Source organism: Lineus longissimus, chromosome 5 (genome assembly GCF_910592395.1).
Source record: "Lineus longissimus chromosome 5, tnLinLong1.2, whole genome shotgun sequence".
Taxonomy (NCBI): Eukaryota; Metazoa; Nemertea; class Pilidiophora; order Heteronemertea; family Lineidae; genus Lineus; species Lineus longissimus.
In genome coordinates, this window is record NC_088312.1 from 7,755,826 (window position 1) to 7,778,503 (window position 22,678).

Here is a 22,678-nt window from a genome sequence, read left to right on the forward strand (position 1 = left end):
ACTGATTTACAGCTTTTGACGATAGAGAGAGACGAAGACCACTTGACTATATAGAGCACTAAACCTCTCTATTATAGACACCCTTGGAGCTGACAAGTGCTGTCCTTAATTAATAGAGAGGTTTCCATATTAAAGAGGTTGAATTAAATGGAAACAATCAATTGGAGTCCAAAACTCTAGTGTAGGAGGTTGTCCTTTATGGAGAGGTGTCCGCTAAGGGAGGTTCCACTGTATATACAAAAAGTAATCCGCACAATCAAGCGCTATCTCAATTCTCGTAACATTTGATATCATGTGCTCTTGACTCATTAAGGCCTATTTTTAAGTATGATACCAGTACTAAATTCGTGATCGCGATCGGAAAGACCATTCATCAAGACAACATGCACTTGAGCGGGTGCAGCATTGCGTTACTTGTCTTAGCATCAGTATGCACATCAACGACTGTGTACCCAAGGAGCAGCTCCACCTTTTGGCCTCCGTCGCAGTACTGGGACGTCAAAGACTTCCCCAACCCACGGTATGATGTGAATAAATGTGGTCGTCGCGGACTATCCTCCTTCGTATGTGATCCAAACAACGTGTTATCAACAAATGATGGTGAGTGAACAGGCTGGACTTTACTAAATTGAGCAAGTAGAGATCACTGGTATCTGATTGGTTTTCACAAATATGACGTCATCCATGCTCGTCTGGAATGCTGGAATTGATATTTTGTCTGAATCCTCTTTCCAGCCAACAGGATAGATGATGCGATTCGTTCCGTCCAGCGTAGCACTCCATGCGAGTGCGACACTTGCTCTGGTGGAAAGGGCAGGGGGTTTTCTATGGCAGTGGCCATTGTACCGTGGCTAAAACTACCACCAGGGTACGTACTTCACGAAAATGATTGAAGCCGGGGATCTGAACACCAAGACAAAACCTTTTGGGGCGGACGGATGCTGCCGGTACAGTCATCATGATCCAGTCCGATTTGTCACATCCACCAGCAGGACTAAAAATGGTGATGTGGATCATATACTGATTAAGCGGGTCATCTTCAGGCGAAAAATATGCACAGTTAGGTGACTGGGTCATTTTATTCCTGGTACAGGCGTGCATAGTTTCGTTTTACTGTCAGGTTGCAGAGACCCCTATCGGTGACTTCGTGTAAGTCAATCTGACCTACCAAGTTTCTGCTTATAGATTTCATTCAATAAAATCAAGGCGAAAAAATATTGATATCTTTTGTGGTATCATGCTATTGTTGTTAGGCAACCACACGACCAGTATTTCAGACTGATATGTTTGGTCATTGAAACATTGAAACGAACAGTGCCTTCAGTGTAACAAAATGAAGCTGATTCAGAATTAGTTATCAATAGAAGTGGGCGTAGCTTGGACACCTACGAAATGATGCTCTTGTCATGGAGTAGTCCGTTTAACAATTCATCTTCCCCTCGTATTCCAGTGTACCTCGGACTGATACCGAAGTGCAGCTCACCATTGAGCATTTTGCGGTTGAGCTCAATACAAACAGATGGAGCTTCGGTTACTGTAAGAATGATGCCGTTATCGTCTTGTCTACGAACGATAGAAAGGTAAGCAGAGTCCCGCCGCAGTGCGAATATAGAAACAATAAACTTGGAAATCTACGCCCTCTGGCAACGCCATCAATGTTTCTACCCTGTTGGGAAAACATCCCGTCTTGTTAATGCAATAGAGTGCGCCTCTGGTCTCCTTGCTGCCCATTCGACCCGCCAATGAAGCCCCCAAAGGTTGTGAGCATCTTCACAAGCCTAACAGTTCTTCGGCATGATCTGAAATGACAGTACAAATCATATCCTCAAATTGAAAGAGCAATTTCGAAAATCCCATGGTCCTTTTCCGCCTTCACGTCATCTTTTTCCATACATATTCCTTTCTTTTTGCTCAGAAATGGTTTGCTTTTTCTTGCGTTCATTTCTATACCATTCTTGATATAACATAATGTTCGTGAGTGTATGCAGGCTTATTTAATCCATGATAATCTCATTCAGATCTTCACCGCGACTGGTCGGACCACGAACCAGTACCTCCCCAGTTACTGCGTGGACAAGGCGTCCAATAGTGCCAAGAGTTCGCTGAAGAGATTCAGATACGCTGATGCCATAGTGGAAATATTGAATGATTACAAGTAAGTTCACACTCAAATTACTGTAAAATTGTCTAGGAGTCGTCCTGACTGTCAATTAGGTTTTGCCTTGTTTATATACAGAAGCTTTGCCGTCATTATAGCACCTGGCTGCATGATTTGACGGCTTTTGGGCTCTTACGGTCAATGTTTTGTAACATAGTCCACTGCGTGAGCTGTCCTTCGCTGCCACCAGGATACAGCCTGTCGCGGGGAATTGAGATCAACCAAGACCGGAGAGAGGTAAGCAGGGGTCGCCGGCGTGGGACTCGGTGTCATTGTTTTGATCCGCGACATACAGAATATTACGGATTAGTTCTTCGGTGTCAGAATGACCGACGACAGAATTTACGTTCGATCCACATTCTCACATTCTCACAATCTCACATTTCAGGCGAACTCTAAACAATGGTGGCGACTGCAGTTATGGTGGTACAAGTCCTTGGGTAATTGCAGTTGCATGCGTTGTCCCAGCAATCTTACTCATTTCATTCTGCGCATGTATCATTAGCAGACGGCGACGCGCCGGATACATGGAGAGTGGCGGCAGTGGAAATGGGTTCTTCTACGGATGGATGGCGGGGAGTGCGGCGAGTAACCACCACCATCACCACGGGCATCACCATCATGGGGGTGGTAGTAGCTGGGGAGGTGGTGGAGGCGGTGGTGGGTTCAGTTCCGCAGGGGGAGGCGGCGGTGGAGGTGCCAGTTGGTAACTGTCGTCATTGTGTAGAGACCACGACAGGTCTACCAGTGATTGGGAAAGGTGTCTTCTGCAGCTTCCTGAACCGTCACAATCACCACATGCGTGGGAAAAATGTACCTGGAAGTCTTATAAAATCCCTTATGACTGGTTCGGGTCTGAAGACTACATTGCCATGGTGATGTGTTGTTGGCCAAATCGATGATATATTCTGAAAATTACTCAAACCTTCCAGTGAGACAAATGGCACAACGACAAGTTCAATTCGTGTCTTCGGGATGTGACATGGTTGTTGACCATATGGGGATTAAGCCACAGGACTCTTCCACTAGTAGACCAGATCGGATCGAATTCGATGACAGATCTCTACAAGTGAATTACATTTGTTGATTACTTGTGATCTCCAAAAGTTGCAGTGCAATATTGCACTGGCCATGCTCAGAAATAAAATAATATTCGGAAATACTAAGTCTTATCATGTCTTATGGTCTTGTGTTTTCTATACAGAGAAGAACCTATGATTTTTTCTGCAGTGTGCGGCATGGAAGAGCTGCTAGGGTCATCGATAATGACTGTCTTTTAGAGCGGCGCAACCCCGCCCCGGCGTCGTAAATCGTTTTTGGAAGACAACGCCTAATTTGGCCGCCCCAACTTTCTAGACACAACAACAGCTAGGTCTCCAAGGCAGCCCGATTTCGTTGTCCTATATCAAACTTCTCCTATGCAGTCCCATTCCGTCAACCTGCTCGTTATTCCTTAATGTATCGGGCGACAGGACGAAGCCTGTCCACTTTGTCCGGAGTGGGGGAAGAAGCTAAACCGATCCCACTGCGTCTAGTCGGCGTTGTTCGTTGCTAGGCCCTCATCCGAAGACAGAGACTTTAGGATTGTTGCCACTGCTGATAAATCGGCATGTACAGAGTGTAGCTACATGTATAGTTGACCTCAACGATTGTTCATTCATCATGAAGACATGCGAGTTATGAACGAACACTAACGACTGTAACGACCAGTTACCATCTTGACTTCAACTAAGCTGAGAATCGTCCTGCAGTGATTCCACCACATCAGAACAACACCGGTCATCGGCGGCCTGTTCGCTGCTTAGATATCTGGAACTTTCTGACAACTTGCTAACGTTTCTGAGCTTGAATGGGTCACAACCATGCCAGTTCATTCATTCAAAGTTGTCATCAATTCATGAAGAGAATGAAACGTAGTAAGCACGATCTGGGAAGCAGTGCAGCAACCAGTTTATGGGCAGACCACTCTCAGGTCCATGACCACACCCAGTTCAGATTTGGAAGCCTGGTGGCACAGAGGAAGACGAGTGTCCCACTTATGATCAGAAAGGTCATGGGTTGAGGATTGGCCAGTATGGCATAGTAGCACAGAATGCACACTACTTGTTTTCAACCACCTTGGTTTTGGATGAAGCTGGGATATGAATGGAAGGTTCTTTGAGGCAGTACAGTTGCACAGTAACTAAGCACTACACAGAAGAACATTTTATTTCAATTCCAATCCATTTCTTGATCAGAACAATGTGTATAATGCATTGTGACATATCTGTAGATCTTGGGGTTTGATGGCCAGCTATCAGGAAAGAATTCGAAGATACAGATTTTACAAAACATTTTGTATTATTCTAGTGCAATAAATCTGACACACATTCCACCTCCAAGACAGATTTTAACACAATTCAAAACAGCATGTAGCACATTTTTTTACAAAGAACTCAGAATCATGGAATTTTAAAGACACTGAAATTTCAAAAGCTGACTGAGTTTACACTACAATACGTACATTGTGTCCAGATTAGAAGTGTAAGTTCTGGCAGCTCTGTTCATTTGGGAACACTTCTCAGTCATATGACCTGCACAGAGGTTGCTAGTAAACTTTAGGACACCGATGATTTTCATTGTTGTAAACCATTGGGCTTCTTTTCATAAAATACATTTTCTTTTTATGAATGATGACTGTAGTATGGTACCTTTCTGTTTGGCAGAGAAGTCATAAATCTTATTGTGTTCAACAAATTTTACTCTGTGTTTGATCTCGCATTCTTGGCTAATAATTTGAAATGCCACCGTCTTACTATCTGAACATCCTTATGGCCAATGAACATATATGTAGCCACTGCCAGATTCCCATATGATTTGTTCATATTCACAGCCTTAAAAGTTGTGAACAAAGTTCTGTCAGACTCGAGACACACTGTCAAGTTTGTGACACACTACTGGGAACATCCTAAGTCTCCATTGTGGCGACCTCTGGAGCGTCATCAGGTGCCGGAGTGTCACCATCTGGTGGTGCGTCTCCATCCTGCTCCATTGCCGCTGGCTCATCGTCCGCACCAGCCCCAGGAGACTTTTCCTCACCCTCGATCATCGCTAAATACTTGGCCACTTCCTCATTGTCATAAATGGTGAAGTTGACATCTTTTCCGACAAATCCGAGAGAACAGTTCTGAAAGAAGGAAACACGAGTGAATATTTGAAAGCATAAAATTCTAAGCTGTTCAATGTTTAGACTGCAGATCACACTCCTCAGACCAGTATGGAACTGCTTAGAACTATCCAAAATATACTGTTACTCTTCAATGGTCTCCTTGAGATATTTCATTCTCTCTCTCTTCATCACAGAAGTGTGTTAAAGGCCTACGCTGTGCATCAAAAACTTCAAATTTGTAATTGAATTAGAAAAATTACACACGAACGGCATACCCCTTCAACTCGCATTGAGATTAAACAAGATACCCACCTTGGTTGTGAGATCAACTTCATTTGGCAGAGTATCTCGGAGAGCTCGCAGACCATGCTTGATCATTTCCTCCAGGTCACCTATCATAAGTTGTGAAAATATGTGAATGGGCAGGTTTTAAGCATGTGTCGTATATGGCACAAGATTAGGACTGTCAGCACCATGGAAGATGCTACTATAATCAGATTACAGACAGGTATCACTTTGATGATGTGATACAACAATGGTGCAAACAATTTATGAGACGAGTTAAAACTTCTCAGGGCTAATCTATTGAACTTACAGTCTGGGAATTCAGTCAGGTGTTTCTCTAAATAAGTTCTGGCAGACTGCGATCGTGCTCCTATTGCCATCGCCTTGCAGTCAAAAAAGTTAGCTGATGGACATGTCTGGTAGATGTGGGGACCTTTTGCCTGAAAAATAAGGGGTTCATGTATACAAATGTTGAGAAAGCTGCGAGTTTGGCACCACGATATACTGTGCAATAGGAAACAGATTGCTCTCAACACATGTTTTTGAAAGAAATGTGATTTTACACCAATAAGAGTGACATTAGCAAATTCCTACGCCAAACAGCAGTGCAGACACCAGTCCACATCCTACAAGGCTCTCTTGCACCAGGATTTACAACATTTCCTTACATCGTATCCTGCTACTAGAAGTCCTACTCCAAATGGTCGTCTGCCATAACTTTGGGTTGGAATTTGAGATTCTGATGCAGAGTGAAGGAATATGAATGGTCAGAATAGACAGATTTAAATGCTAATTATCATTTTGGACACTCAAGACAAGAGGTTGGGTGGTCTCACCCTTAATCACTTACCACCGTTGTAGCAAACCCTTTTAAGTGCATGATAGATTCAATTGTGATTTCTGCAGCCACACGTGGTAACCTTTTACAATTCAATTATTACCCAACTTAAACAGTAAGTCTCAGACTTCATTGCAGCATTTTAATCATAAAAGTCGAACAAAATTGATATTCCTTTCAAAGGATACTGTTTCCAATCATTGTGACTAATCTTGACAGTGGCAATGGCTGATCGTAGGCATACCGTGAATTCAAACATTCGGAACGCATAAATTTACTGAAATATAAAGAAATACACATATGAATAAGAGTGACAAAATATAATTTCTTCAGGTGTTAAAATTGTTTCAAGAAATGCATTCTGTCTTACTTTTGGTACTGACTGCATCCCATCTGGAAATGATATTTCTATATTCTTGAAATACTTTGTCGATTGTTTCCTGCCACTTGATTAAATGCTTGTCATAAGCATTAGCTTAGATACAAAGGAAAGTTAGCACTCATTATTATACCTTAATCCCCGTGCATCAGCAGTCAATCCAGCAATAGATATAGCAACATGGTCATCAATGGGCAGGATCTTTTTCTGATGTGCTGACAACTCTGATGGTGCTCTCTGAAAACAAGTTAGTTCACAGTTACATGCATAACAGGCAAGATCCATCAAGGACAAGCCCAAAACCATAGACATTGCTTCCCTCAAATATATTTAATAATTCTTTTAATCCAATCTCTATCGGAATATTCAATATCTACAAATCCATAATTTACTACCAAAGTAATTATACTTTATAGTATTTATTGCTTGGAAAATCAATTCCTTAAAATTGCATAGTTAGAGAATAAAGATTTTCGTATCTGAGAAGTTGTCAGATCTGATTCTTTGTTTGCATTTTTCCAAACATTGTACTCGCAAAGCCAATTAAGGGCATTCGTTTGCTCTTAATTGGACCACTGCTAAAGTTACCTTTAATGCCACTAATACAGCATGTGTCGTTGATTTGAGACCAACTGTTGCTGATCCCTGCTTCACTGCTTCCATAGCATATTCAATCTGGTGAATTCGCCCCTTGATGAAGAAAAACGAAAAGTCAAATTAATTGTACCCAAACGGCCAAACAATACTTAACATTTTTCACACTAAACCCCAAAGCAACAACCTACAACTGGATAAGAATACATTACCGGTACTATAAATTACTGATTGTCAACACAGCCTAAGGCACACTTCATTTATGAACCAATCAAATCAAATACTTTGGTTTGAAATAGACCTAAAATAAATCATAAAATAGAATAATTAGGGCCTACCTGTGGACTCCAAACTGTAACATCAGTGTCATATTGGTTACGATACTGAAAGAGAAAGAAAGATATTCTAAATGTAGTCACCTGGCTTTTAAAACTTACAATCAGTCGGTAAAGAATTAACAGATTGTTTTCTGACACAAAATCAGTCAAACGGCATGGACTGCAAGTGAAACAACTTAACAAGAAGAATGACGATGCAAACTCAAGACTTTGTCTTGACTCAGACTGGTTCTCTCTATTCGCTCCAGGAGATTACTACGTGAGATGTGTATTAGTTTCAGTTTCTTTTCTATAGATCATTCTGTAATGGATGACTTTTTCAAAAAAGGAAGTCTTTATCTTGTAGTTTTTAATGATTTTAGTGAGGAATATTTACCATTTTTGCTGAATGTTGCCGGCTTAACAATTCTATCTCCGAAAGGGGAGAGGAGGAGTTTCACTAAAGTGTGGAATACAGATGTACGAAATAGCCGGACTGCCAGTACACAGACTGCACTGCTCGGTTGTCCGGATTTTTGTTTTATACCAACCCCTCGGTCATGCGCAAAAAGCTGCGCAGATTGATAGTTTTTGAGAACAAAGCTGAAAGGGATTTGTGATATTTTGCCTTCTAAAACCGCCAACAAACTAAAATGCCCGACGTTGAAATACTCTTAAGAGTGTTCTTACGTATTCCATAAAGTGTAAGGCTGCTTTAAATACCTATTATTCCTGTTGCATGTAGCATTTTCCCTGCTTTTTGCTGGATATTCAATGGTCTCGTCCTGTTTGTTTTGATTTTGTCATACAAAAATACAATACATGCATACCATAGGCCTACATGCATGACATGTCATATGTTGTGTACATGGAATGATGGATGGAAGAGGTACACAATACACATGGTAAACTACAGGAACAGTACACACAATCGTGCCTCATGCTGGCTTGATCTTTCAATATGCATGATTAGAAGCCGATTAGACAAGCAGTGCCAGGATCATATCGTTTCAGTTTATATTCGTGTATGACGTATCGTATGTTGTATCATGTTTATATGGCCTGGGCCTATTATTGTCAATATTGATAGGCTTAAAAAGAAAGCCGCTGCACACCGGCTGACCGGGCATGCGTCAATGCGGGCGGACATTAATGTTTGTTGTCGAGTCACACTGTGGGTACTCGGACTGCTTTCGGATGTTACTTTTGCCATGTTTTTGAAATCGAAAGCACTTGGACTTGGAGTTGAGCCACTAGTGACTAAGTATGGGAGATATCATCATTATCATGTTTACTGCTATGATATTTAATCATCTTTCTTGCTTTCTCTTCCAGCCTTAGATGAGGATCGACAGAATGCCAGAGTCTGAAGAAAAAGAGGTTGGGCTCCAAGTTATGCAGGCTGACATTCATATGAAGGGTGCCCAACTTGGGAAGGTATGGGCAGATTTGTTTGGCCTGCTCTCTAAATATCAAGCTGAGTTGATGTTAAAGGAAAACCAGATCGAGATTGCTGAGCGTCACCTGGAGACGAAGAAGGAACAGTATGAGGAGATGAGTCCCATGCATGGTCTTGAGGAGGTCGCGAAGGTTGAAGAACGATTGCAGGAGAAAGAGTTACAGCTGTCTCAATGTCAGATCGAACTCTCGCAGATGGAAACAATGTTCAAACGTGTCCAGATTGACCTCTCCACAAACATGGACATGTTAGATCAGACTCGTACAGAGTTGTTGGAGAAACAGACTCAGAATGTGAGTTGCCAGGCTGATATGGAAAGACTGAAAGCAGACGTCAGCCTCAAGGACGAACAGATTAGGGTCAAAGACGGTTTGTTGAAAAAGATTCAGCAGCAACTTATGAAGGAAAATGCTGAATTAAAAGAACAATATTTGGAGGAGAAATCGTCTCATGACGCTGAGCGGATGTCACATTCACAAACTAAGAAGTTATTGGAAAAATTAAAGGTTTGTAAAGCAGATTACTGGCTTTAAGATTGTTTAACCCTCGGATCACACATCACAGTTCCTCCAGCAAACTTCCCTGTGAAAACTGTACATGTATCATGTGTTGGTCCTCAAAGCACATAATTCTCCTAAAGATATAAAATTGGTGGTTGTCTGTCTATTCTATGATGGAGGCTGAAAGTATTTCTAACGAAATTCTTACTTCTCAAAAATGTTGGAAAATTTTATATCCTTTCAATTTCAATTTCTTGTTTTCAGAGACGTGGTTCAAGAGAAAATGCATCTGTGATAGAAATCCCGGATTCCCCACCTATATTTGACTTATCCTGTGAAGCCGCCAATACACTAGGACTCTCCACTGCCATGGATCACGACTCATTATTATCATCTCAAAGACAATCGAACTGCTCATCGTCAGATGGGCGGCGGATGTCCGCATCATCATTGACGAATTACAGACAGTCAGGTACTGTGGATTACAGTATGAGCCGCACCCCCAGTAACTCTTTCAGTGCTCCCTCATCTAGCGTGCTTTCACCCTCCGCTGTATCAACATCCATGACTTCTGCAAGCAGAAGCACATACATGACTCCGTCGCCATCTCAGAGACTCTTACCCGCCAAATCATACTCTGAACCAAGGACTAGAGTGTCAAATTCGCCATCATTTTCCCACCCATCAAATTCTGATAATTCAAATAACTTCCAAACATCAGAGACTCAACCTGTTGAACATTTACTGCCTGATATAAAAAAAGACTACTCTGATCAGTTAAGTGTGAGGGAACCAAGTCCTGTGTCTGGGCCAATCCCCAGTACGTCTGGGAGTGCCAGCCAGTCGGGTATGGAGGTCAGTGAAGGACAAGGGTCTGATACATCTATGGTAGGTTGACAATTACTTCATTATGCAATTAGATTAGAACAGTAGCGGTGAAACGTGGTCCTTGATTCATGTATTCTGTAATATTCAAGATTTAACAAGACATGGGTCCAAATGAAGACTTTGAATTATGCATGTTTTTGAAGAATGGCCACATGTAGGCTAGGGTAAATTGGTTGCGATAATGCACATGTCACAGCTTTAATATTTTACGCTCCATTGCACACACAAACAAAACCATGCACTGTGCAATTTAGGCAAAATCAGTTTCAGTAGAAACATACCCCAACACTTAGTCGCAGTGCATAAGTCTGTCACGGTCTGCTCCGAAACTACCACAAATATCAGACCAACATTTGACATCACTACCAATCTTGGCAGTGTAGACTGCAACTCCTTCCATCTCAGGGTTATCAGGCTGCTGACCACGATGATGCCTATTCATTTCAAATGTTCTGTTATCCAGCGAGGGCAGGACAAGCAACTGATTGAAAATGCTCTATAAAGCCATTTGAGTATACTGTAGCAATCATCATCGCATGGTACATGTATGCCTAATAGCTTACGACAAATTGGAATGAGTTGAAAGAGAATCCCCTCTTGTTGCTGTTGTGCTGAAGAAAGCTCAGACACTAATTTGTCCACTCATTCGATTCATGCATCTTGGTCCAATGTTTCACCATAGGTCAGTTCAAAAAATTGGCTTAACCTAAAGATCTTACATCTGCTGTCTTTCTTCATGTCTCTGTGTTACATCATTTGTCACGCATTCCTTACATGTGATACCCTGAAGACTTATTGCAGTACATTGAAGATGAAAATTTGTCTATTTCTCTCTTTCCTGCGAGCTTGTGAGCTCTCTCAACATCAACACCAACTGCAAGGCCACCTTAGATATAACTTGGCAATATCATTGGACTTTAACAAAATGTACATAGCTCTTGTAATATTCTACCACAGTTTGCTAATTTTCAAGAGGTAATGTAGATTGTGATCCTGAATGTTTGCCAATGTTCTGAACTGGTCTTCAAATCATCCACAAGTTAACTCAAATTCTCGATTAGTCTGACACTGAAAGTAGAAGTACAGTAGAACCTGAATTTGGAATAATAAATGAAGTTGGAACTCTAAATCTGATTTTTGCACTGAAAAAATGTGATCAGATAGTCCTTCTCAAGTCATAACATTCCCACCATTTTGGCAAATTTTGAAATAATTTCGATAGAGGGCAGCCTTGATACCATGTTTTAAAAACTAGGAGATCAATTTGGGTTGATTTTGGATGGCTTGTAGTACTTAGAGTTTCTTTTCAGCTTGGACAGGTAATGTATTCCACTTTAAAACAGCAAGAAACCAGTAGAGTTAAGAAGATTGAAGCAGCTCTCTTATAGAAGATGTACAGTACAGTGACATTTTAGATGTTGCATATTGCACTTTCAACTTTGGATAAGCAGTCTCCCACTCCTCCAATACAGTTCCACCACTTTCTGCATGATGCTATATAATAATCATACGTTGCTTGAGACGGGCTCGTTAGTTTTTAATTTTTAGGCAACCCCTAGGCTACAGGACTGGTACATATTGCTCTGTTTGATGATATGCTTTTTCAAGAATAAATGTCTGCCCTTTGACTCGTTGATTTGGACATTTCCATACTGGCCAGAGGACATGTGTCTGTTCAGATCCATCAGCTGCCGGATTTAGTCATAGTGGCAGTGCTATGAAAATATAGCATCTTTTTAAAGGGAACTCATCTTCCAAGTCTCAAGCCCCGATTCCAAGTTTGTTAGTGATGTGTATTTCGGATTTTGTGTTGTATTTTAAACATACTAGTAATTCTGGTTCTGACCGTCCAGTCTGATGCAAGGTTTTCTGTAACAATACACTATGCACTATATTACAGCTAAACAACACACTATGATCAATCATGCTGTATCCATTCATGTACATATTGCATTATTGTCTTGACAACACAATCTAATGATTTGCTGCCATTATCAGTCAGTGACCCACATTGCACACCCCATCTATCACTCTTTACCGACCCTCCAGTCTTAGTGTCTGAGGATGCTTTGAAGCCTTGTTGCCATGGAAACATATCCCGTCTCCGAGTCTGAGACCGTCTGGGGATGGTATGTTCACTGGTCCTTATGACTATTCAGTGGCTGGTGCAGTGGCGTTAAGACTTGTGGGTTGAGACTAGGGTAGTTTGAACAGGGGTCCTTTGGAACTCATTCTGATTTTATTCCTTTATAATAGTAACGTGATTATAACTGGTCTACATTTCATGCATTAGTACAGTCAACAATGAGATAGCAGACACCTATTGTCCACCTGGTGAAACTTAATGTGGCCCACTTGGGTCCTGCTTGTCTCTCGTTCATTGTTGGAGGAAGTCTTTATTCCTGTCATTGAGAAATTCTCTATCTTGGAAAACTAGCAGATGTTTTGCCTCAATGTAATTCTGGTAAAGAGTCATGACTACCATAACCATCAGGAGTTTGGGTTGTAAAGAACACACCTCTTCTTTATTGATGCTATGCTGGGAGACATCCGACGTAATCTGTGGTTTTAAATATACTCTGCCTCTCGATATTTCATATTGACTATTGTATAGGATGTAGGAGTATCAAAAACCTGTATCTCTGGATGGCTGGGAGATAGACCTATTAACGACTACGGCCATATTTGAGCTTGAGCACACTTGCGGCAAATATAGAAGCTACACATTTGATGGCGGTATTGAATAGTGGCGAAGTTGATATACATTTTGAAAGCACACATGGTTCTTTTCAGATTGGTAATCTGGTACTATTAGTTGAGGTACCACTACCAGACCGGCACTTTTTTTAGTCTAAGCGCATCGCAATCACTAAAATCGGACATCAAACCATGACTGAATCCTCAAATATGTTGGACCTCCATTAGCCATGCTGACATCGTTTGGCATGGCTGACATCCATTTGGTATGTTTGGTGATGCAATTGAAACTGCTATTGCCTATGGGAACTTATCGGAATCAGATGACTATTCATGCATCACCCTGCTATGCTAGGCAGGCCTAATGATGATGATGGCAATTGATGGTCGCCTCAAATGCTCCATCTGCTTTTGATGATGATGATGATTGCCTACTTATGATGATGAAGGCTATTAGACCTGAGCATGGTCTGCTACAACATTTGAATTATTGTCTGTTTTAAAAAGGTTTTCATCTCCCTGGCATGGATGGAGGCTTATCTGGCTCGTTTTACATTTTAGCAGTTTCAGTGTGGATTCTTTTATCAAATTTTCATGGCATATGTGGAGTGATATAGCATGCATCCTCCAAGCTGTGATGTCCTACGTCAAACCACCTCTTCTTGAGACGACACTTTCCAGACAGCTTGTCATGATATAAAAGTATCCAACCCTTATCTTCCAGCCGTGGTCAGGAATGAAGACAGAAAAGTCAGAGATGTTGCCACCATATGTGAATTTCACCCCTGGAGAAAATTACGATTTTACAACACCCCCCAAACTTGAAATGAAAGCGTCACCTTACCGGAAACGTATGAAATGCCCATACTGCCCTAAAGTAATTTACCAGAGTAACTCGTATGCTCACCTCAGGACACATACAGGGGAGAAACCATATAATTGCAGTATCTGTCTGAATAATTTCGCCCATCCGTCAAATTACAAGCGACATCTGCGGAACGTACATAACGTTACAGAGGGATTAGTTCATCAGGCTGGCTTCTCTGATGCGAGGAGAAATACTACACTGACGAAGGAAACGTCTGACTTTTCCGTGAATATAAATATTGATAAGGACACGAATGAGGGACTGCTCTGAACCTTTGAATTCACTTTTAAATAGGATTGCTGTGTTTTGAATGCATCATAGGCTTTTCTGATTGAAGTGATGGATTTGAATTTTACTTTATCTCATCGTGAGCCTGAGAACAGAACACTTTGGATTTGATTGAGATCTACTATAGAGTCAGCATTTCACAAATTTCTTATCTTCAAAGGAGTCCAATATTGGTTTTGATCAACAGACATTGTATCCTTGCAGAGGGATCAAAGGAGATCGTGAACATGTTGGAGAACATTCCATTCACTGGATACTCTAGTCAAGATACCATTAGCTCGCTGTGTTGAATAGGTTTGAAATGGCATCATCATCATTACTATGTAGAATGATTGATGATGACTGATAATGATGATGATGATGTTGATGACTTCCTTTGAGGCTTATCGCCATCCCTGACTCACTACATGCACTAATGATGGTGGTTCATTATTCAGTTGCAGGTCATCATCATTAGGAAAGCTAGGCCAAATTTTTCCAAATATTTGGTTCCCAGTCCTTAGATCTGAGTTACATTACCATTACAATAACTGGTAATCACATTTCAATCTCAGATTGAACTCCTTCTGCTAACACCAATGAAAAATGTATTAAATCTGGTGGAAATTTCACTCTGCCAGTCCATCTGTCATGTCCGATGCTACAACTTTTCTAGTTGGTCAGCCTGTTAACTATGGAATAAAATAGTTTTATTTATAGTCAGTTTTGATTTGGGATTGTTCAAGTCTTGACATCTGGTTTGGATGATTGATAAATCTGTTCTGCTCTTTCTGTTTGTCCAGGAACTTATGGTTTGCCTGCATGTGGCATTGTTGTATCATTGAAGCGATCTTGTAAAGGCTCCTCTGGCTCTGTATTATATTTTAATCATAATTGAATAGAGTTCAAATCCTTGGCTGAAATGTCTCAAGAAAAAGACCTGGCCCTGAATTATTTCTTTCAAGACGAGAATGACGGCTTTGAAAAGTGACACAACCTTTGCCTTTATCTTCCAGCACTGGTCACCTAGATCTCGGCGGAAGATATGGAGCAAAAGAATGTCGCCTGGCGGTGTGAATTACGCGTCTCAGCGTCCAGTCAAATGTTCATACTGCCCAAAGATGTGCCATCCGACGAATCTCACTAAACATATTCGTATACACACCGGGGAAAAGCCGTACGAGTGTTTGAAATGTGGAATGACATTTGCATACGCTTCCAATAAGAACCGCCATATGCGGACATGGCACAACCCTGATAGAACTGATAAGTTTCTCTAGGCCTGATTGACTCTTTAGGGTGGACTGTTATATTGCAAATGGATTGTATTTTATTACGATTATGACCATTGATTGCATAGTCACTGTATCAAAATAGTCACCGTGTATCCATCATGTTTACCCGTATCTCTTCTGTTTACTCATTGTTTTGATGGAAGTCAATAAATGGAGAGGTTCATCTCAAAAACATTGAATGAAACTCTAATATTTCAAGATATTTTATGTTATTCTCATATTCTGTGTTGGTGTGTATCATTGTGACTGGACCAGAAGGGATTACTGCTCTCCTGAGGCTTTACTTGAAGAGCCAAACACACCAGCCCTACAACTGCATGTAAAATCTACATGTATCGGATTCTGAGGTCTTCGGCATCTAATAAGACAACCTTCCTCCTTACAAATCCTCAAATTCATATATGTCATGCAAGTACATGTATCTGTCACTCGATGTCGTGAAATTTCTTAAACAAAATCTACGAGAATTTGAGAGGACTCCTCTCCATTTTCAAATTTCATGAGAGAATAACTCTAAATATTCTCTTTACTTGCAGCTGTCCAGGTTGGTCAGCGGCATTGGTAGAACGCGGCCTGTAGCTTCCTGGGGTACTATCAAATCTGGCATCAACACTCGCCACAGGAACGTGGAGGCGTGTGCGTCATATATACAAGGAATACAAAATCACTCGGATAATCCTAGTCCTACTAGTAACACTCCTGGTAGTGGTACTATTCGTAGTCCCAAACGGACTGTTCAGTGGCCGTCAAACAGTGGAACCCACAGTGCAAAAAGAACTCTTAAGTGTCCATACTGCCCGAAGGTTTTCAAGTACTGGAATAGCGGGCATTATCGCTCTCATGTAATCATCCACACTGGTGACAAACCCTATAAATGTGACAAGTGTCCCAAGGCTTTCAATCAGCCAAGTAATCTCTATCGCCATCAGCGGGCTCATCATGGAGTCCACTCACAACTTTTCTGTCGTCTCTGCAATGCCGAGTTTGATTTACTGAGTGGCTTACAAAGTCATGTTTGTGCACTTTCTGGTCAAACTCGAGGGCAGTTGGATCACGTCAAAAGCCAAAGGCAGAAATCTTCCTCCGACATGTTCTTTTAGTTCGAAGTGTAGACTACAAAACAAGACTGATTCTTTGAGTCTCAAAAACTGTTTCTGCTCATATTTATTGGCGATGATGTGGGAAGGTTGTTTAGAAAGAGGTGTGGGCAGGAAAGAACCAAGCTTTGACAGGTTTCTGATATGGGAAAGTTGGGACTTGGTTAACCTGGGGATTGAAGTTCCCTTCCACAGCAGAGCTTTGCATCATACTGTGAGTGCCGAGTGTATTTTAAAACAAACTATCCAAAACCCTGCTATGGGAGAATGATACTGTGTAATTCTATGATTGACTGATCTTTTCTGATCTCTCCTGGTTGTATCCAGCGAGATACATTTTTTGTACAGTGATATTTTGTCGATTTGAAATAGTCTTTATTCTCCTTATAACATTTAAAACATAACAACATTTCCAAATGGCACAATTTAAAATATCAATTTGGTTTCTCTGGGTCTGCTGTTAAGTTATGTTTACTGTAGCATCCGTGGAATAAATTTTTCGTTTCTGATGTATCCTATCCTAGTTTTTCCAACTCTTGAGTTAATACTCTGGACATTTTTTCTCTTGCAGTTTGGTGTCCGATCACATTACAATAAACAAAGTACCTGTATACCGGGGACATTACGAGAAAAGTTGACATATGGTCCAAGCTCCACTAACAAGAACCTCAAGTGCACATATTGTCCTAAACTATTCAAGTACTGGCACCGTACGAACTATGCCTCTCATATTCGGACACACACAGGGGAGTCTCCTTATAAGTGTCAGGTTTGCCTGCGGGCGTTCAACCAGCCCAGCAATCTTCGAAGACACCAGAAGTCGCACCATCCTCACATGTTCTTCTCTTGACCCTGCTGATCAGGCAGATTGATCATCTTCTCTCAATCCTCAGCTCTCCCTCGGAACAGTCATCCAGATTTCTCACAGTCCTGTGTTCTATCTTCCAGCCACCGCAACAAAGACTGGAAGATAGTATTCACGGGGACCCAACTCAAATGATATACTCTCCACAGACTTCAGAAGATACAGTAGACGTGACTGTCTACCAACAAATACATCATTGTCGTCAAAGTTCTGATGATCAAAACTTTAGAAAATCGAACCAACAACGCCTTGGAGAGGTATCTGGTCACGAAAGTCACTCCGGAGTTGATGGCATTCCAAACCCTTTGGGAACGTGTGGCCTTTTATCCAGTGCCAAGCAAAGCCTAAATCCTGGCAGAGATTTCCGGTGTCCTTTCTGTGCCCGGCGTTCAACAACAGCAAGTAATCACACAGTTCATTTAAGGACCCATACAGGAGAGAAGCCATTTGCGTGTAAATACTGTGGCAAAGGATTTGCTCAGTCAAATAATCTGAGGAGACATATGATTGTGCATTTAGGGGGAAATATAATGTGATGTATAATAGGGTATCACCATCAGTATTATATAGGCAGTGCTGAGTTTCTCTAGGGTGTGTGTCAAAATGACATCTAAATTGTGAAAAGATTTATGTCATATCTCTGTCACAACAATCCAATACCCTAGTGATAGTCAGTTACTTTGAAAATGAAAAACTATTATATTCTCCATTTTTGGGGAAGAAGGCATTTATGAAATTTTGTTTTCTGTTGATACTTCTGTATTCCAGGCCAGTGTACATAGAAATCTGGAAATGTGCCATTCAGGAGTGGCCAATCTAGATACTAAGAGTTTTTTTATCTCCAGCAGATCTAAAATTATTGTGTTTGAGGTGGACCGTTTACTCCTACACCTTGCCCATTTTATGTCTTGCAGTTGAGCCACATAACTGAAGGTCATGAAGGTCGAGGAAAAATTTCTCAAGGTCGAGCCATGGAGGTCACAGAATTCAACCGATTGGCTAAATTAAAGCGCATCAAATCCAACGATGGCTTTGGGTATAAGTGTCCGTTCTGTCCTAGAGTGACCGGCGATCCCGGGAACCATAATAAACACATTCGAATCCACACAGGAGAGAAACCATATATGTGTTCAGTTTGTGGAGCCAGATTCTCGCAATCCAATAATCTGAAACGTCATCTGATTGTGCATTTTTCCAGTAATAATACTTCAAAGAGAAAATGACCAGATGTGTTGCAGTATCTGTAATTTTGAATTTGATGCAGGCATAGTGATGTACCTTAGTATGAATGGAAAGCTCTTGTGATTTCAGCAGAAACTTGTCTTTGAAAGTACATGTACAACTATCTAAAGTGAATGGAATGCTCTTAAAAAGTTAAATCATGTTATGTGCACATTGAATATTATGAATAAATTGAAAATAACATACATGTATTTGATTTGTGCTTTTATCAAATTTTTCATATAAAACCTGCCATTGTATGTCATGTCCTAGGGCTGCCCTTGTACTGTACACAGTTAAGTGACCCCCTCAAAACACATCCAAGGGGACATCCAATGTCTGATGTCCTTAAGTCTGTGTTCTCTTGAGCATTGTCCCGCGCTGGACATGTCGCAAATGATAACGAGAAATAACGACGATGGCAGTGTTCTGATGTCAGTGTTGAAATAAAAAAACAGTTTCTGGGGAAGATTGGGGTCACTTCATTTCCTTTCACAGTACTGTGAACTTTTAAATTTGCACTTCATTTTTCCTACAATCAGGCAGGAATTTGTGAATCTGTTTAAGTGCTTCTACCAAGACCAAGGTCTTTAAAGAAGCACTCCTATTGTCCAATTTGGTACTAGTAATGTGATTTCTTTGTCATAATGTGTTTATTTTCTTAACAGATAACACTGTATTATTTATTTATCAACTCACTACTCACCTTCACATCTGCTTGGACGGTTATCGTCGCTTTCATTTTGCCACTTTCTTAAAATTTACCCTCAATCATTCTGACTCTGAATCCACCCTCCTTTATCTTGCAGAACCTCCACGATTTCAAGTACAAATTGAAAAGCAAGTGTGGTAAGGTGAAGGTCGAACGATCAGCCAGTGCCCCGTACAGTGGAAGCCCTACAATGGTCCCCTTTAGAGGCCTCGCAAACCCATTCCGGAGAATGCTGTCCCTGACCCATGCCAGGCCCCACCTCTTCTCACGACCAGTCAAGTCCGAGCTCCCCGACTACATGAAGCCTCATCCTTGTTCCTTCTGCGGGAAATGTTTCAAACACAAGTGGAATTTACGTGTCCACATGAGAATTCACACCGGAGAAATGCCATACGAGTGTCCTCATTGTGGCAAATGTTTCAACCAGCTCAGTAGTATGAGACGACATCAAATGTCCTTTCACAGGGAAACGTTCTTTCATTGACATTACCCCCAGAGCTTCGGTTTTCATTAAAATCTTTCATGGTAGTTTCACGTCAGTGTGACATTTTTCTGCAACTACAGGGAATAAAGCAACTTGGGCAGAAACAACATCAGATGCCCCTCTACATAGGGACATGATCTTTGATTGACTTTATGGACTTAACGTGACTAGTCTCTTTGAAGCTCCAATGGAACTTGTTTGTCCAAATGAGAATTGGCTGATTTGAAGGACTTCCTGTTCCATTACTTTCAATAATGAGCTTGTGAGTAAACATACCGCCTGATACACAAATTTGTGATCTCTGTAATTGTCATAGTGCTGATTGGGCATTATCTCAAGATACTCTTAAACTCATTGTTGTTCAAAATAGGCTATTTTCAAGTTGAAATAGTTGCTTGAAATTCTGTTTTAGGAGGCTTCATTCATTGTCAGTGTGCAGTCTAGAAGTCATTTGATACAAATATTTTCTCAGTACAATCAATTTATATTCGATACAAAGGAGAGATATTGTATTGTGTCTCGATATCAATGAGATTTTGTAAATATTTATAAGCTTTTGTACTACAGCTGCAATAACAGTCTTCTGACTAATTTTGAGTGCTGTATCTTTTAGAATGTTTTATCTAGATTATTATTTAGAGCCTCATAGACTTTTTGAAATTATTTTTATACCATGAAGTGCATGGATTATACAGTTTAAAATTTGTAGTTGTAAAGTTTATGTACATGTATGCTTGTGCTTGTTATAAATAGGCTTCTAGAGTTTATGTTATTGCTTTTGAGGAAAATAAATGGGACAATTTCCCAAAGATTTTGTAGACGTTGCTATTACAACAGTAGTGAGCTTCATTTTCTAGATTGACTTGATCAATAAAATAATGATTGAAATATATACGAGTTCTTACTTGTTTGTCTGATTGAGGGGAATGCCAAGTCCCCTGTCTTATTTATGTGACAAAATGATGTGACGGCATAAAAAGAGAGAGATGGATGAGAGGGATGTCACAGCAATTCGAAGGTCAGGTCAAAAATCTGTATCAAAGTTGACCGAGTTTATGATCTGGCTTGCCAGCTGTTGTAATGTGACAGGTGACATGTTTGTGCTGTGATATACTTATTTTTGAACGTCTTGGTCTAAGCTGCCAACTATTCCCTGTCCTAATCTAAGACGCTGCTCTTGCTTGGAGGCAGACGCATCTCCTCTTCATCCCATTTGCTCCTCTGAACCCCAGTCATCAACCTTTCCGACCATTGGAGACTGACACAGTCCCACTGCTTGACCCTCAGGAGGACCACATCTAACCAGGAATAGTGAAAGATGTGACCCTTTTTAGTCACAAAAATTAGTACTGTATTCGTTTTATTTTGCAGGACTGGGCAAAGAGAGACATGCTGTACATCCAGAATTTACGCAAGCGTGTGTGTCGGGGTGTCTGTACAAGTGAAGGACCAATGGCCACGTCCAGGGTAATTCAAAGGAAGATCAGTGAGAATGCAACGAACACCAAGGGTAGGTAACAGATTGTCATTGGTACAAGTATTCATATGGCTGGTTAGGTTGTGTCTGCGTATTTTGCACAAGTTTATCACAATCTAACTATCTTGCACTGTCTCCAGGCAGATTGCACTCAACATAACACCCGCCAATGCTCTTAAACCACAAATTCTCATTCCACTGGAAGGATGCATATGTAGATTGAATCCAGCTGTGTTTGGCTCTAAAGAATCTCTATGAGCATGGATGTGCATACTCCTTCTTTACGAATGACCCTTGGGTGCCCTTCTTCTACAGAGGTACCTGTTAAAGTAGGTTCAATGGTCTTAATGTATGATTATTCCATTTCAGCCCTCCTAGAGGAACTTGAGAGGGGTGGTTTCGGCAGGCTAATTAACGTTGGCAAATTCGCTGATACAGGAAATTCACGACGATTAGTCTTCTTCAAACCACATCCAACGGTTTTAACTGATCAGCATCCAGTATTGCAAACTGCCGGCATTCCATTGTCCTTTTATGAACAGAAGTACCATGTTGTAGAAGGACTCTCACATGAAAATAAGGACATGGCCCGCCGGTTTCATCCACAAGCTGAATTGATTAGCGACCTGTTGGCTTAGCTAGTGAAATTGATGTGTTCATTTTGTTTATGCTGGCTAGCATTTTAACTACAGTAACATTAGCAGTCAGTACCATGACAAACTCCTGCCATTTTTGAAAGGGATGAAACAAATTTGAGACGTTATATAACCTTAAAATAATCACCAGCAACTTATTTTACGACACTTTGCATGGTTTTGTATCGCATGAGTACATGTACATGTACATTGTAACCTATGCAATAATAGCAGTCCAGTCAGTGTACAGTTTATACATGTTTATTTCCCCAATTCATATTACAAAGAGTCCTCTCGTTTTTATATTAGAACCAATCAACCAGTAACAGGTTTTAATGGGAAAAACATTTTTCATTTTCAGTTTTTTTGTTTCCTGGTACTGAAATGGTACATCGTTGGTCAGGAGCTAGCCACAACATAAAAACTAAAGCTCACTAAAGATCAAGGCTGGGACTGTTACCTTCCATGACTGCTCAACACCTGGTTGTGCTGTT

At 40.9% G+C, this 22,678-nt stretch overlaps 3 protein-coding genes across 10 annotated transcripts; 2 read left to right on the forward strand and 1 right to left on the reverse strand.

Annotated features, from left to right (window-relative positions):
* Positions 1–340: 340 nt before the first annotated feature.
* Positions 341–3,318, forward strand: LOC135488187 (uncharacterized). The gene is made up of 5 exons (XM_064772678.1): positions 341–600; positions 736–868; positions 1,451–1,580; positions 2,019–2,155; positions 2,547–3,318. Exons 1-5 carry the CDS (start codon positions 384–386, stop codon positions 2,866–2,868), a joined length of 939 nt encoding a protein of 312 aa, XP_064628748.1. The 5' UTR covers positions 341–383; the 3' UTR covers positions 2,869–3,318.
* Positions 3,319–4,479: 1,161 nt separating this feature from the next.
* Positions 4,480–8,161, reverse strand: LOC135487598 (proteasome subunit alpha type-1-like). Its single transcript, XM_064771539.1, has 9 exons — positions 8,117–8,161; positions 7,741–7,785; positions 7,397–7,498; positions 6,942–7,045; positions 6,618–6,706; positions 6,260–6,330; positions 5,902–6,031; positions 5,619–5,698; positions 4,480–5,324 (listed from the first exon to the last, which is right to left on the reverse strand). Exons 1-9 carry the CDS (start codon positions 8,117–8,119, stop codon positions 5,106–5,108), a joined length of 843 nt encoding a protein of 280 aa, XP_064627609.1. The 5' UTR covers positions 8,120–8,161; the 3' UTR covers positions 4,480–5,105.
* A 151-nt stretch (positions 8,162–8,312) lies between these two features.
* On the forward strand, positions 8,313–22,659 carry LOC135488841 (zinc finger protein 37-like). Of its 8 annotated transcripts, none has more exons than XR_010447053.1 (5): positions 8,313–8,423; positions 9,055–9,684; positions 9,943–10,566; positions 13,988–14,713; positions 15,415–15,430. XR_010447053.1 is itself a non-coding variant. In XM_064773753.1 (5 exons), the coding sequence occupies exons 2-5, from the start codon at positions 9,061–9,063 to the stop codon at positions 22,185–22,187; spliced, it is 1,656 nt and encodes a 551-aa protein (XP_064629823.1). In that variant the 5' UTR covers positions 8,313–8,423; positions 9,055–9,060; the 3' UTR covers positions 22,188–22,659. The 8 variants fall into 8 exon arrangements, 7 of the variants coding, with proteins under 7 accessions (XP_064629823.1, XP_064629824.1, XP_064629826.1 ...); XM_064773753.1 differs by lacking the exons at positions 13,988–14,713; positions 15,415–15,430 and adding exons at positions 21,444–21,582; positions 21,919–22,659; XM_064773754.1 differs by lacking the exons at positions 13,988–14,713; positions 15,415–15,430 and adding an exon at positions 19,686–20,962.
* The last annotated feature ends 19 nt before the right edge of the window (positions 22,660–22,678 follow it).

Bases quoted from the DNA above. Each gene is read 5' to 3' on its own strand.
- LOC135487598 (XM_064771539.1), bottom strand. The intron at 6,032-6,259 runs GTAAGGAAATGT...CTTATTTTTCAG, and splicing joins TTCTAGTAGCAGGATACGAT to GCAAAAGGTCCCCACATCTA. The intron at 5,699-5,901 runs GTAAGTTCAATA...AACTTATGATAG, and splicing joins CCTGACTGAATTCCCAGACT to GTGACCTGGAGGAAATGATC.
- LOC135488841 (XM_064773751.1), top strand. From the start codon at position 9,061: ATGAGGATCGACAGAATGCCAGAGTCTGAAGAAAAAGAGGTTGGGCTC. The intron at 9,685-9,942 runs GTTTGTAAAGCA...TCTTGTTTTCAG, and splicing joins AGTTATTGGAAAAATTAAAG to AGACGTGGTTCAAGAGAAAA. The intron at 10,567-16,229 runs GTAGGTTGACAA...CTTTACTTGCAG, and splicing joins AAGGGTCTGATACATCTATG to CTGTCCAGGTTGGTCAGCGG.
- LOC135488187 (XM_064772678.1), top strand. From the start codon at position 384: ATGCACTTGAGCGGGTGCAGCATTGCGTTACTTGTCTTAGCATCAGTA. The intron at 869-1,450 runs GTACGTACTTCA...CTCGTATTCCAG, and splicing joins TGGCTAAAACTACCACCAGG to TGTACCTCGGACTGATACCG. The intron at 2,156-2,546 runs GTAAGTTCACAC...CTCACATTTCAG, and splicing joins GAAATATTGAATGATTACAA to GCGAACTCTAAACAATGGTG.